The sequence below is a fragment of the Microcaecilia unicolor genome, chromosome 13, assembly GCF_901765095.1.
Source record: "Microcaecilia unicolor chromosome 13, aMicUni1.1, whole genome shotgun sequence".
NCBI classification, from domain to species: Eukaryota; Metazoa; Chordata; class Amphibia; order Gymnophiona; family Siphonopidae; genus Microcaecilia; species Microcaecilia unicolor.
Genome location: NC_044043.1, coordinates 39,442,393 through 39,458,010, shown reverse-complemented (window position 1 = coordinate 39,458,010; position 15,618 = coordinate 39,442,393). Strand labels below are relative to the sequence as shown.

Below are 15,618 nucleotides of genomic sequence, written 5' to 3'. Positions count from 1 at the left end.
AATATGTATAACCTAGAGGAGAGATGGGACAGGGGAGATACGATACAAATGTTTAAATACTTGAAAGCAGGGGCATAGCCCTGGGTGGGCCCAGGCCCACCCACTTTTGTCTGAGGCCCACCCTAACTATCCCCAATCCAACATCCTTCGCTGCCTTTCCTCCTGCGGTTCCGGGTCTGGCCAAACAGGATTGTTGCCTGCCTCTTCCTTCTCCTCCCCACCGCTGCCACGGTGTCTGCAACTTTCTTTCTTGGCTGTCGCTGGCAGCGATTCACACAGGCATTTGCCTCTGCTGTGTTCGGCCCTCTCTGATGCAACTTCCTGTTTAAGCGAGGGCCAGATAGATGCGGCAGGGGGACATGCCTGTGTGAATTGCTGCCAGCGACGGCCCAAAAAAGGAATCTGCAGGCACGGCGGCAGTGGCAGGGAGGAGCAGGAAGAGGCAGGCAAAGCTCCTGGACAGCCAGACCCGCAGGAGGAAAGGCAGCGAGGGATGATGGATTGGAGCTGACTAGATTGGGGAAAGACAGAAATGCTGGACTTGCAGGGGGAAGGGGGCTGGAGGGAAAGGACAGTGCTACCGGACTTGTGGGAGGACTTGTGGGAGGAAGGGGACTGGAGGGGAGACAGCTGCTGGATGTGGGGGGAAGAGGAGGGGATTTGGATGGGAGAGAGCTACTGGATGTCGGAGGAAGAGAAGGAGGGGATTTGGATGGAAGGGAGAGAGAGCTGCTGGGAGGGCTGGAGGGAATGCTGCTGGATGTGGGAGGAAGAAGAGGAGGGGATCTGGATGGGAGAGAGCTGCTGCATTTGGGAGGGCTGGAGGGAACGGATAGAGCTGCTGGATGTGGGTGGAAGAGGAGGAGGAGATCTGGATGGAAGGGAGAAAGCGGAAACTGTACAAAGCAGATCGTTAATAAACCAAAATATATTTTATTGATATAACAAAGATAAAATATGGAGAACTACTATATAGGTGGGTGCTTTTTGAATCATATTATTGAAGATGGCTGTCTGATGTTTAGTGTGCTGTTGTGTTTATAATTATTTTCATGTATTTTTTATGTGCCTTTTTTGGATGCTCTTAAATCACTTTTCTGGACTTCTGTAATATGTATTTGTATATGTATGTTGTGGATATATTAACCACCTGTGACCAATATACATGATGTCTGCAATTTGAATAATGAGTTTGTGGGATTTTGATGTTATAGATTTTAATGTTATAAATTTATATGTGACCATATTTTTAATGTCATTTGGCTCTTAATGTTACAAGTTTATACTTGATTATATTTTTAATGTCGCCTTTTTTAATTTATATAATTTCTATGTTATCATTCTATGTTATCATTATATGGTTTTTATTTAGATGTTTAGATCTACTACTTATTATTTATTTATTATCTTGTCTTTTAGCCCCTGAAGCAGCCCAGTTGGGCGAAACACGGCCTGTGTCGGGCTATTATATGCATATGGGCTATTGTATACATATTTTATCTTTGTTATATCAATAAAATATATTTTGGTTTATTAACGATCTGCTTTGTACAGTTCCCACTTTGGAGTTTGCGGATCGTCTGCCCCTTTGCTTTCTTGGAAGGGAGAAAGCTGCAGGATGTGGGAGGAAGAGGGGCTGGAGAGAAGGAAGAGAGCTGCTGGACGTGGGATAAAGAGGATGAACTTGGGAGCAATAGGGGGCTAGAGGGAAGGGGAGAACTGTTGTATGTGGGAGGAAGAGGGACCTGGAGAGGAGAGCTGTTGGACTGGGGAGGAAGAGGAGGAGGGGATCTGGTTGGGAGAGAGCTGCTGGATATGGGAGGAAGAGGGGGCTGGAGAGAAGGGAGAGAGCTGTTGGACATGGGAGGAAGGAGGAGAGGATCTGGATGGAAGGGAGAGAGCTGCTGGACGTGGGAGAAAGAGAGGGCTTGAGAGAAGGGAGAGAGCTGCTGGACATAGGAGGAAGAGGAGGAAGGGCTGGAGAGAAGGGAGAGAGCTACTGGATTTGTGGGAGGAAGAGAAGGATGAGACCTGGAAGGAAGGGGAGAACTGCTGGAACAGCACAACGAGGGAGGGAAGGGAAACAGAGATACCAGACCAAGGAGATGAAGGAAAAGAGGTCAAATACTGAATCTACAGCGGGAGGGAGGGAGGAAAGGCAGGCAGGGAATCAATCAAGCAAACTAGATGCTGGAAAGGGGAGGGAGTAAGAGGGAGAGAAGCTGGATGGGGTAGGGTCAGAGAGGATAGAGATATACTGGCACTGGGGATAAAGAGAGGGGAGAAGCTGGACAGGGAATTATAGGAACACAGCAAAAGGGAGATATTGAACATGAAGGAAGATAGAGGTATAGAGATGGAAGAAGATGGATAATGGACATGGAGAGAGTAGAAATATCAAATGGACAGGAGACCTTGGTGAGTTAAGAGAAGACAGAACGATGTAGAAACCAGAACCTGGGACCAACATGATTTGAAAAAATAAAATGACCAGACAGCAAAAGGTAGAAAATATAATTTTATTTTTCTCTTTTGTGATTAGAATATGTCAGATTTGAAATGTACATCCTGCTAGAGCTGGTGTTAGATATGGCTGGGGCCCAAGGCAGAAATCTGGGAGAGGACCCCATAGCTTACTAACAGGCTGCACCTTCTTCAGCTTCCAGCTGGCCTGGGGTTCTCTCTGGCTAGGGGGCCAAATGCAGTTGCCCTAGTTGCAACCCCCCCCCCCCCAACACCATCTCTTGCATGTGCTATCATTATATTTTGCACAGTATAGTAGAAAATGCATCTCTTTGTATTTCTCTGTGCTGTGCTACATGCAAGGTCATAATTACTGCCACACTAGAACAGATCAAAAGTCCACCAAGCCCAGCATCCTGTTTCCAACAGTGGCCAATCCAGGTCACAGATACCTGGCAAGATCCCAGAAAACGCAATACATTTTATGCTGCTTATCCCAGAAATAAGCTGTGGATTTTCCCCAAGTCAATTTAATAATGGTCTATGGACTTTTATTTATTTATTTTTATTACATTTGTACCCCTCACTTTCCCACTCATGGCAGGCTCAATGCGGCTTACATATTATATACAGGTACTTATTTGTACCTGGGGCAATGGAGGGTTAAGTGACTTGCCCAGAGTCACAAGGAGCTGCCTGTGCCTGCAGTGGGAATCGAACCCAGTTCTCCAGGACCAAAGTCCACCACTCTAACCACTAGGCCACTCCTCCACTCCTTTAGGAAGCCGTCCAGACCCTTTTTAAACCCCACTAAGTTAACCACCTTTAACACGTTCTCTGGAAACGAATTCCAGAGTTTAATTACATGTTGAGTGAAGAAACATTTTCTCAGACTCATATTAAATTTCTTTGTAGCTTCATCGCATGCCCCCTAGTCCTAGTATTTTTGGAAAGAGTAAACAAACGATTCACGTCTACCTGTTCTAGTCCACTCATTACTTTATAGACATCATATCTCCCCTCAGCCGTCTCTTCTCCAAGCTGAAGAGCCCTAGAAGCTTCAGCCTTTCCTCATAGGGAAGTCATCCCATCCCCTTTATCATTTTCATCGCCCTTTTCTGTACCTTTTTTAATTCCACTATATCTTTTTTGAGATGCAGCGACCAGAATTGAACACAATATTCAAGGTGCAGTCACTGCACCATGGACTGATAGAAAGGCATTATAACGTCCTCACTTTTGTTTTCCATTCCTTTCCTAATAATACCTAACATTCTATTTGCTTTCTTAGCTGCCGCAGCACACTGAGCAGAGGATTTCAACGTATCATCAACAATGATGCCGAGATCCCTTTCTTGGTCGGTGATTCCTAACGTGGAACCTTGCATTACAAGGCTGTAGTTCGGGTTCCTCTTTCCCACATGAATCACTTTGCACTTGCTCACATTAAACGTCATCTGCCATTTAGACGCCCGGTCTCCCAGTCTCGTAAGGTCCTCTTGTAATTTTTCACAATCCTCTCGCGATTTAACCACTTTGAATAACTTTGTGTCGTCAGCAAATTTAATTACCTCACTAGTTACTCCCATCTCTAGATCATTTATAAATATGTTAAAATGCAGCAGTACCATCACAGACCCCTAAGGAACCCCACTATCTACCCTTCTCCATTGAGAATATTGGCCATTTAACCCTACTCTCTGTTTTCTAACCTTTAACTGGTTTTTAATCCACAATAGGACACTACCTTCTATCCCATGACACTCCAATTTCTTCTGGAGCCTTTCAAGAGGTACTTTATCAAACACCTTTTGAAAATCCAGATACACAATATCAACCGGCTCGCCTTTATCCACCTATTTTTTCACCCCTTCAAAGAAATGTAATAGATTGGTGAGGCAAGATTTCCCTTCACTAAATCCATGTTGGCTTTGTCTAGCCTCTTGGGATTTCGATTTAATTTGTTTATGGTTTGTGGTCACTTATTCTGTATTTGGCATTTGTGCTCTGTGTGTGTGACCAAAGTATTCTGTTAGCATGAATTTTCCATGTAGTATTCTATAGTAATTTGGCTTGTTCAGTTTTCTTGATAGATGTATTGATATTTTAGGGCCCCATTGTAATATATAGGACATATTTGGGGGACGCATATATGTGCTGGAGGACTGTGGCTCAGTGGAGGATGAAGAATGCACCCTCTTGTATTTCTCCTAGCTCTCAATATGGCCTGCAGCCAGTGGTGTGCTGGAGTCAGCTCGCACCGGCTCACAAGAGCCGGTTGTAAAATTTTTTGGCATCTTGCGAGCCGGTTGTTCTGGGAGTGCAAGCCGGCTTGCTTCTTCCTCCCCTATCTGCAGGGTCACAGACTCCCAGCGTCAGTGCTTTTTTGTGCCAGTACAGTGTACCGACACCTTTTTTCCCAGGGCCGGCTCACCTGCCCTCAGCTCCCCGACAGCCCTCCTTTCTGTTCCTGCTGCTGCCCTGCGTTTAAATCTTTAATTTACCTCAAGTCGCGGCGGCAGTGAAAGCAGCAGGCTTGCCTCCAGCCTTCCCTTCCTTCTCAGTGTCCCGCCCTCCTGGAAACAGGAAATACATCAGAAGAAGGCGGGTATGGACCAGGGAGAGAGCCTGTTGTTAAAAATTTACCAGCACACTACTGCCTGAGACCACTGAGAAGTCAGTCACAACAAGGGCGACAAAATAGGAAAGGAACAGCAGATGATGTATAAATTAGCACCTTTAATGTACATCAAGGACGCGACACGAGTCGTGTTTTGGCCTCAGGAGTCACTAAAACATATATATATGTGATACAAAATATTAAAATAAAATAAAACAATGTTATATTGACACAGTATAAATATGTAAAAAATATATGAAAAAACATCAAAACAACATTAAAAATAAAATAAACACAGCCAAAATGAAACTAACAATCAAGATTGTATGTAGAAATATAAATATAACTTAAGACTACAGAAATAAGCATCACAATAAATCTAGATATAAACATAACACAGTGATAAAGCATAATTCATCAATTGTAACAAATAATAAAACATGAAAATTAGAAATCTAATATAATAAATCCAATATAGAAACAATACCTTAACTTTGAAGTATGTTGATAATGAGATGAAACTCACAATAAAGAACATATATTCCATATCCAAAACAAGAGATGATCCTTGTTTTGGATATGGAATATATCTTCATTATTGTTATTATCCCTTGTTTTGGATATTGGGGGTCTGTCTGATATGCCAGATGGTTGGATTACCAAAGGTCGGATAATCGAGACTGTACTGTAACTGGGAGCCCTAGCCTTCTATATTCCCTCCTTGCAAATATGCTGTATGTAAGTTAAGCAGGGATTTGCAGAACAGAACTTAGGAACCCTGCTAGCTCTTATTTGGGTAAGTGTACACATAACACGTAAATGCTAGTATTCTTGATATTTACATGTACAAGGAGCATATAAATGTAGGCACCTAGATTATAGAATTGCCCATTGCACATTATAATAAGTAAATAAATAAATAATCAAATCATAGATGGAATGGAATGGTTGCATCAAATTGGTTGTTTATTTTACTCTTTCAAAAAATACAAACACTAGGGGACATGTCATAAAGTAACTAAGTAGTACATTTAAAAAACAATTAAGAGAAAAATAAAATATATATATATATATATATTTTTTTTTTTTTTTTTTTTACTTAACACACAATTAAGCTCTGGAATTCATTACCAGAGGGATGTGGTAAAAGAACTTAAAATAGTTGGGCTCAAAAAAAGGAAAAGTCCATGAACCATTATTAACAAGGTAAGCTTGGGAAAAGCATGACATCTACCTTCTTGTTTCGATCCTGCCAGGTAATTGTGACCTGGATTGGCCACTGTTGGAACAGGATACTTGGCATGATGGACTTTTGGTCTCACCCAGTATGGAAGTTATGTTCTTATCAAAGAATGCATACAAAACTTCACAATAAGTAATAGAGATGACTAATTAGAGAGGGATATTTTGAGAAAATAAATTATCATAGTCATTCTCCCACACACACACAAAGTCTTACTTTCATGTGACTGTCTTTTGAACCCTGTCTCATTTGCATTCTCTACTGCAATAAAACATTTATAGTTTCTCAAAGATGTAAGACTGTACTTCTCATTGCTTAATTATTGTTTCTAATTTGTTTTGTATATAGAACCTTTATGAATATGGTAATTTCTTAGTATGCACTATACATTGCTTCACTTAAAGATAACAAAAGAGAGAGGTCTTACCCTACGACATATATAAGTACACATAGCTGGATAAGACGAAATGTAAACCCCACTTTTTTATCCCGTACCAGCACCATCCTGGGGGTGTCGTACTCAAAAAACAGCAGCATGATTTTCTTCATTAGGTTCTGCGACATTGCTTCTGCTAGTGCTACTCTCTGTTCAACTTTAAATAAATGTGCCTAATTAAACAGGTTAGTTTCTTCTAATCCCAGTGGTGCAACAGTCTCTAGTCTGTGGAATTTCTTGACAAAGTTGACAGAATGCTCTGTATGCACAAGTATCATAGGATAAAGTTTTCTGTGCACACCTGCAGAATTTGATTTCATCTGTGCGAAGATCTGTAGAGTTTCTGTTTGATTTACTCTCTTCATATATTCCGTTGTTAGTATTAACAGAAATCAGGATTTATCTGTCTCAGATGCTCTGTGTCTTGTCTTAAGCACACACTCTGCTCTGTCCTCAGATTGATTGGGTGAGGGGGGTGGGATCAATGGGTGGTGTGCATTTAAAAGGAGGTGTTAGCAGTCAGCACAGCACCAACCTCCCAGAATTTTTCTGCAAGAAACAAAAAGAGCAGGAGCAGAAATATTACTAGTTACAGTTTTTTCTATCTGGAAGAACACTCCTTAGCCATAAAAAATGTCTTTTGATAGGCACTCTATCGCAGCACTTTGCAAACCTGTCTTGGTAACTCCACAGTCAATTTTGTATACAGGATCTCTTCAATGAAGATGTGTGAGATAAATTTGCATATACTGGCTCTATAAAGGACTGGTTCTCAATAAATTCCTTGGGACAGATCCAGAAAGTCTGGTTTTGAGGATATCCACAATGAAAATGCCTAATACAGAGCTGAATGCATGCTTTTCTGCATATTCACTATGGAAATCCTCAAAACCAGACTGTTAGGGTGTGCCCAAAGCCCGAGTTAAAAATATTGCGCTAATATAAGCAAATTTATCTCATACATATTCACTATGGAAATTCTGAAAAATCAACCAGCAGTGGGGCACATAGACAGGTTAAGGAATCAAACTCATTGTCATGAGTGTTTGCCTGAAAAACTGGGCATTTTGACATCAGTGCACATGAGCTTGCACAATACTTCAAAAACAAAATAACAAATACAAGATCAAACCTTGCTAAAGAACAAATAAATGCTACAGACTACCTACAGGAGTGTGAAACACACAACAACCACACCGCAGCAGACAGAATATGGACAATGTTCAAACCACCACAAGACATAGTAAAGAAACTATTGACAAAATATGCAAATGCATACTGCCTACTGGACAAATGCCCCTTCTACATGATAAAAACCCACCAGACTGGTTCATCAACTACCTCAACAAACACATCACATACGTGTTTGAACGAGGTCAATTTCCAACAGACAAAGGCAACATAGAGGGGCATATTCGAACGGGGCACCCAAGTTTTCCTGAGGGCGTCCCCGCAGGACGGCCCCATGAAGGGGTGGGGAAACCGCTATTATCGAAACAAGATGGGCGTCCATCATTCGTTTTGATAATACGGTCGGGGACGCCCAAATCTCAACATTTAGGTCGACTTTAGAGATGGTTGACCTAAATGTTGAGATGGTCGTTCCCGGTTTTCGGCAATAATGCAAACAGAGGGCGCCTATCTCAAAAACGACCAAATCCAAGGCATTTGGTCATGGGAGGAGCCAGCATTCATAGTGCACTGGTCTCCCTCACATGCCAGGACACCAACCGGGCACCCTAGGAGGCACTGCAGTGGACTTCACAAATTGCTCCCAGGTGCATAGCTCCCTTACCTTAGGTGCTGAGCCCCCCCAAAAAAAATCAAAACCCACTCCCCACTACCATAGCCCTAAGGGGTGAAGGGGGGCACCTACATGTGGGTACAGTGGGTTTCATGTGGGTTTTGAAGGGCTCACATTTACCAGCACAAGTGTAACAGGTAGGGAGGGATGGGCCTGGGTCCGCCTGCCTGAAGTGCACTGCACCCACTAAAACTGCTCCAGGGACCTGTATACTGCTGTCACGGAGCTGGGTATGACATCTGAGGTTGGCATAGAGGCTGGCAAAAACATTTTTAGGGTGGGAGGGGGTTGGTGACCACTGGGGGAGTAAGGGGAGGTTATCCCCGATTCCCTCTGGTGGTCATCTGGTCAGTTTGGGCACCTTTTTGAGGCTTGGTTGTGAAAAAAAATGGACCAAGTAAAGTCAACCAAATGCTAGTCAGGGACACTCTTCTTTTTCCATTATTGGCCGAGGATGTCCATCTCTTAAGCATGCCCCCAGTCCCGCCTTCACTACGCCTCTAACACGCCCCCGTGAACTTTGGTCGTCCCCGCAACGGACTGCAGTTGAGGGCACCCAAAATCGGCTTTCAATTATGCCGATTTGGGCGACCCTGAGAGAAGGACGCCCATCTCCCGATTTGTGTCAGAAGATGGGCGCCCTTCTCTTTCAAAAATGCCCCTGATAGTACTCACACCTATCCCCAAAAACACTACCAGCAAGATCAGCGATATCACAAATTACAGACCAGTAGCCTCAATATCACTACTGACCAAAATGATGAAAGGTCTAGTAACACAGCAACTAACGGAATACTTAACAAAATTCTCAATCCTTCATATATCCCAATCAGGTTTCAGACCACAACACAGAACTGAAACGGTCATAACCACCCTAATAACAAAATTCAGAAGCATAATATGCCAAGGACAAAATGTACTACTACTACAATTCAACAGGTCAAGTGTGTTCGACCTAGTAGACCACACCACACTAATGACACTGCTCGATAACATAAGAATCAACGGAGCAGTGGCAACATGGTTCAATGGCTTCCTAAAGACAAGATCCTACATTGTAAAGATGTCCAATCAAACATCAACCTCATGGGTCTCTGAGTGTGGGGTGCCACAGGGATCGCAAATATCACCAATACTGTTCAATGTAATGGTGGCACCACTCGGAAAAAAAAATTGGAATTTATTTATTCATATATTCAGATGATGCATCTTCATACCTTTCCCAAACAACATCACAAACATACAGGGCAAAATAAAAAAAAGGATTGGACCTCATGGAAGAATGGGCAACAACTTTCAAACTAAAACTGAACAGAGACAAAACCAAATTCCTAGTACTATCTAGCCCATGCTATCAACAAACATACCACATCGAAAAACAACTTAAAATACTAGGAATCATTCTTGACAAACATCTAACACTGGACAACCAAATATCAGCAGTAACATCAAAATGCTTCAGAACACTATGGAAACTGAGCAGAATAAAATACTATTTCCCTAGACAATCTTTCCAGATACTAGTCCAATCAACGATACTATCGCAACTAGACTACTGCAACACAGCATATGTAGGATGCAAGGAGAACACACTAAACTCACTGCAAACAGTCCAAAACACGGCAGCAAGACTGATTTTCAAGAAATCGAAATACAAACAAGCAATCCCACTACTTGAATCACTACACTGACTACCAGTCAGGGCAAGAATATTTTTCAAAGCGAGCACCCTAATCTTCAAGATACTATTCAGAATGGCACCCAAATATATGCTTAACATGATTGAACTATCCTCAAGAAATGCCAACCCAGAAAACAGAAACCACCTACTCCTACATCTACCCAACTCAAAAAACACTGTCTACAAAACTATTACACAGCAGGATTATCTATCTAGTTTCCAAATTGTGGAACTCGATACCAAAAACTATAAGAAGCATCACAAATCTCCTCCAATTCAGAAAAGAAATTAAAACCTACCTCTTCAAAAAATTCTACAACTAATCACAAAGATATTGTGGACTCCTTCAAACCTACCTCCTGAAAATTATACAAATATCACCAAAACTCAACAATTGAACATAAAAACTACCACTACCTATTTCTCTTCAAATCTCTCTCTCTTTAATAACTCTAAGAATACCATACAAACTATAGATGACCTCTCCACATAGAACAAAACTATTGTAATTCCACCAAAATGTAAATTGTAAGCCACTATGAACTGAAACTGGTTTTTGGATAATAGTGGGATACAAGAAAACATAAATAAATAAATAAATAAATATTACTCTGTTCTCTTATTGGATACTTCTATTGGCCACTCAACCAATTTTATTTAAAGTTTACAACAGGATTCCTGTGAAGAGAGAATTTCTTGGCTGCTCTTATACTCTGAGAACTAATAAAGTGACTGTTTTCACTGGAGTCAGTCATAGCTGGCTCAGCTACTCTGCCCAGGTTGTTCTCTTTTGCTTACTTTCACTGCTGTCTGTTCTTGTTTCTGACTGTAATGTGTCAAGAGCTGTCTCTGTCAGTATCTTCTCTCTTTTCCATGTATTTCTCTTTCCAGAGCAATCTTAACCATTAGCCAGATTAGGTGATTTCCTAGTGCTGCTTCTTCTGGATGGCCAGCAAAAAGTTGCATAGTATAGGCAAAACAATAGGTTTTGATAGTCATACTAACTCAAAGAAACATCAGCAGCTTCTTTTACCTGTCTGAAGGGTGAACAAATTTCATACAATCCATTTACCTGGGTAAATGGCTTTTGTATATTGTCCTCATTATGCATATATGCAAAACACAAAAAGTATGGTGTCCATTTAATGCATTTTTACAGAATCTTTATTTGATGACTGGAGCTAAGGTGATCATGATTGTCAAGTGTATCAAAATCTCTAGAAGCCCCAGGGGCCTAAAAGATCATTTGGGGGGAGGGGGCAAGGCTGAACGTTCCCCATGACCTTGACCTTGTACCTGTCATTCCCCTTTCATAACTAGAATCTCCTTCACAGTTGTTTTTCACCCTTGTTATTTTTCCCCATACAGTTGCTCAGCCAGCTGATTCTTACTGATAGCTCAGAAACTTAACATTTTTTCAGAATTTGACGCATAATCATAACTTTTTTGCTTCAGATTTTGTCAGTGTTTTTTTCGTTTGCCCCACTGTTATTGCACAAATTCTCAGTTATTTTTCACACTCTCACAACACTAGAGCCATAACAGCTTTTTTACTTTGCTCAATCAAAATTATAAACTATATCCTGTCCCCAGTTTAAGAACACACATAGATTGTACCTGGAGTAAGCGTGACACTGCGCTCCAATGTGGAGTAAGCAGGCATTTTGTGCTTATATCTGGTGCGGATCTTAAGTCACATTTGATGTGAATTCAGCTTTCAGATAGTCTCTTCATTTTAATTATAATCAAACGAACCCTGATGCAGGGGCTGGCTTAACCTATGACTCAGTTGAGGCACTAGCTCAGGGCACCATCGATAAGGTGCAACAAGCTCCTCAGCCTCTGATGTCATTGGCCCAGATTACCCTATTTTGGGGCTCATTTTCAAACAACTTAGCCTTACAAAGTTCCATAGGTTACTATCAAGCTCATTTTCAAAGCACTTAGCCTCCCAAAGTTCCATAGAAACCTATGGAACTTAGCCTCCCAAAGTGCTTTGAAAATATGCCTGTATATAACTTTGTAGCCCAAGTGCTTGGAAAACACAGTTCATATCAATCTAATCAAGCAGAGGCAGGTGCAACAGCAGGGTCAGGACACAGAAGCTGCATGTCCCCTCTCCCATCCTGTGACACACTCAGGCAGAGCCCAGCCTGAACTACTCCCTCCCACACATCCCTTTCCTAAACCTGTGCTCTCCCCCACCACAGCACATAAGTAATCATCCCTTCCTTTGGAGAGTCCTCAAATCCCTGGGCTCAATGCCCAAAGTCCCTCAACCCCACCATCACGTCTTCTCATCCCCATCCCCTTCATCACCCCAATATTCTCTCCTCTCCCCCCCCCCCAAAAAACCCCAACTCACCCCAGGCCGGGTCCCAGGGCATCTAGTGGTAGTCTCACAGTACTACCTGGTTGGGGAGGGGGATCAAGTTGTCATAGAACGGTTTTTTCCCCTCCTTAATAGAGAGCTTGAACGCCCTAGGACTAGGAGTGGTACTGTGAGAGTACAGACAGTCAGACAAGAAGTGGGGTGCGGGCTGGCTGGAAGGATGGGGGAGAGAAGCTAGCCGGACGCTGCAGGCAGACAGGGCACGCACAGCCACAAGAGTTAGCTTAGGGCGTCACAATCCCCCAACAGAAGAATGGGGGGCCACAGTGGCCACATATTAGCCGACACACAACATCAACAGCTAGAAAGTTCTTGGGATTTTTTTTTTTTTTTGGGGGGGGGAGCCTCAAATTGGTTTGTCTGGCCCTTCCTTCAACCAAAAAGCTGTTTCCCTGACGGCAGAACTTTCTTGCATTGTGTGTTCTCTCCCAATACCCCATACCACTAATTTCAAGTATTGCCTTCGTAATCGTTTCCTTCTCCCTTTACACTTGCCCCAGACACACCTCCCCCCCCCCCCCCCCCATACACATAGAAGATCCGAACATGTCTCCGCCTCTTTTTCACCTACTTCTGCCGTTGCTCCTTGTTCAACGGTTTCTTGCAGAGCGACAGCGCGAACTAGGCTGCAATAACGCTGTTCGTGCTCTGTTCTTGCGCGTGCGCGCCTTAGTTTGTCCCATTCATATTCCTTTTCTCCGCTTCTAGCTACCTCCGTCCTCGCCTGTGCGATTCTCGTTTGTCGTCGTCGCCGCTTTCCTCATCCACCCTGTCCTTTACACCAGCTGCATTTTTCCCGCTTTGAGCGCCTGGCCTCTCACCACGGCTCTCAGCAATACAACTATGGTCGCCCGTCATTTCCTGCTGTCACCCCAGCAGCCACGAAGTAGCTTGTTCGTGCACCCCTTGAACACGCAGTTAATGTAAGGGTAGTACTTGTAAAAGACTGGCAGGCAACCCATGCATAAACGATTTCCAGAGGTTTTAACCAGGGCCGGCCCAAAAGGCATCCGGTACATAAGTACATAAGCACTGCCACGCTGGGAAAAGACCAAAGGTCCATCAAGCCCAGCACTCTTGTCTCCGACAGCGGCCAATCCAGGCCCCAAGAACCTGGCAAAACCCCCAAATTTAATAATGATCAATGGACTTATCCTTCAGGAATCTGTCCAGACCCCCCTTTAAATTCAGCAAGGCCACTTGCCGTCACAACCTTCTCCGGCAATGAGTTCCAGAGTCTAACTGCACGCTGAGTAAAGAAAAACTTTCTTTGATTTGTTTTAAACCTACCACATTCAAATGTCATCGTGTCCCCTGGTTCTATTATTGCTAGAAAGCGTAAACAAATGCTTCACATCTGTCCACTCTACCCCACTCATTATTTTGTAGACCTCTATCATATCACCCCTCAGCCACCTTTTCCATATCATCATGCTGATCAATCCATAGACTGGTGGGCAGGGTTGCCAGGTGGAAAATTTTTTTCCAGCCCGATGGAGCCCAAAAAACAGCCCAAAACCCGCCCAAACACAAACCCCGCCCCTGACACCCCCACCCCCGCGTCATCACCCCCGCCCCCGCCGTCACCGGCCCCGCCTCCCATGTCACCGGCCCCGCCTCCCCGTCATCGGCCCCGCCTCCCATGTCATCGGCCCCGCCTCCCCGTCAACGGCCCCGCCTCCCCGTCATCGGCCCCGCCTCCCACGTCACTAACCCCGCCCAAAACGTCATTAACCCCACCCAAAAACGTCACTAACCCCGCCCCCCCGCGGCCGAAAAAAACCGCCCTGAAGGCCAAAAACAGCCCAAAAAACCGCAACCGGCCGTGGGCAAAAATTTCCCGCGGCGGGTCGCGGAAAACCGCCCAATTGGGCGGTAAAACCGCCCACCTGGCAACACTGCTGGTGGGTTGTGTCCATCTACCAGCAGGTGGAGATAGAGAGCAAACTTTGCCTCCCTATATGTGGTCATGTGCTGCCGGAAACTCCTCAGTATGTTCTCTATCTCAGCAGGTGGTGGTCACACACAGCAGCAGCTCTGGCTAGGCCTCCAAGCCTAATTTTTAGGTTTTGTTGAATGCCTGGGGTTCAGGGCTCTTCTTGAGCAAGTGCAAACCTGGTGGTGCCAGGTCCCTCCTTTTCTCCCCCCTCCCGCTGGCTCCGTTTAAAAAAAAAAATGTTGAACGTCCTTAAAGGCGTTTATTTCGACGTTTATTTAAACGTTTATTGCAGCTACTCACTGGGACACCAGGTCGTTACAGCTCGGAGCGGACAGCAGGTAATTTTTACCTTTTATAGCGGGCAGGGGGTTCCCCGATTGGTCTCCACGTGGCCTATGGCGTCGGAGGGCGAGGGCGCAAAGAGTCGCTCCCCGGATCGCGTGTGCGCTTCCAGAGGGGATGCGGGGGTCTTAAAGTCTGATTCGCCCTTGTTGGGTGACAGTTTCGTGACCGATGAATGTCCCGGTCCTTCCTCCGGTGTGGCGGTTTTTCCCGCCATAAACGCCCATCCCCCGCGGCTCGCCTCCCCCATATTGGCCGGCCACGCGGCTCGGACGGCTTCTTCTTGGGCCGCCCTTGAGGTGGGAGACATTGATGCCATGAACGCCCTTAATTTGGGCGACGGCACAAAAGCGGCTAAAGTTAAGCGCCGTTCTTCCCGCGCGGCTCCTTCGCGGAGTGTCGCGCCGGACGCCATCTTGGATGCGCAGCATGTCTCTCCCCCGCTCTTGTGAGCGCCGGTTGAGGGTGCGTCTAGGGCTGTAGCCCAGGCTGCGGAAGTGCACAGTATGCGGGGTTTCTCCCCCGAGTTTGCTGCTGCATCAGGCCTTCCTTATGCAAAACGCTGCCCCTGCTCCCTCGTCTGGTAAAGAGGTTGAGGCCCTCGGAGGTAAACGCCCTCGGGTTGATTCCCAGGCCTTGGAGGACTTTGTCTCCTCCGATGTAGATGAGGGCAGCGTATCTGAGTTCTCCCAACGGTC

General features: G+C 44.5%; 1 protein-coding gene across 3 annotated transcripts in view; it reads right to left on the bottom strand.

The window, feature by feature from the left end:
- The window catches only part of LOC115456712 (P2X purinoceptor 1-like), a 218,197-nt gene extending 204,949 nt beyond the window's left edge, over positions 1-13,248 (bottom strand). For all 3 annotated transcript variants that reach the window (XM_030185967.1, XM_030185966.1, XM_030185968.1), the window contains exons 1-2: positions 13,211-13,248; positions 6,754-7,311 (exon numbers count right to left, since the gene is read on the bottom strand). In XM_030185967.1, coding sequence (XP_030041827.1) covers positions 6,754-6,890 — 137 coding nt within the window. In that variant the 5' untranslated portion in view covers positions 6,891-7,311; positions 13,211-13,248. The remainder of the gene's footprint in view (positions 1-6,753; positions 7,312-13,210) is intronic.
- Positions 13,249-15,618: the final 2,370 nt, after the last annotated feature.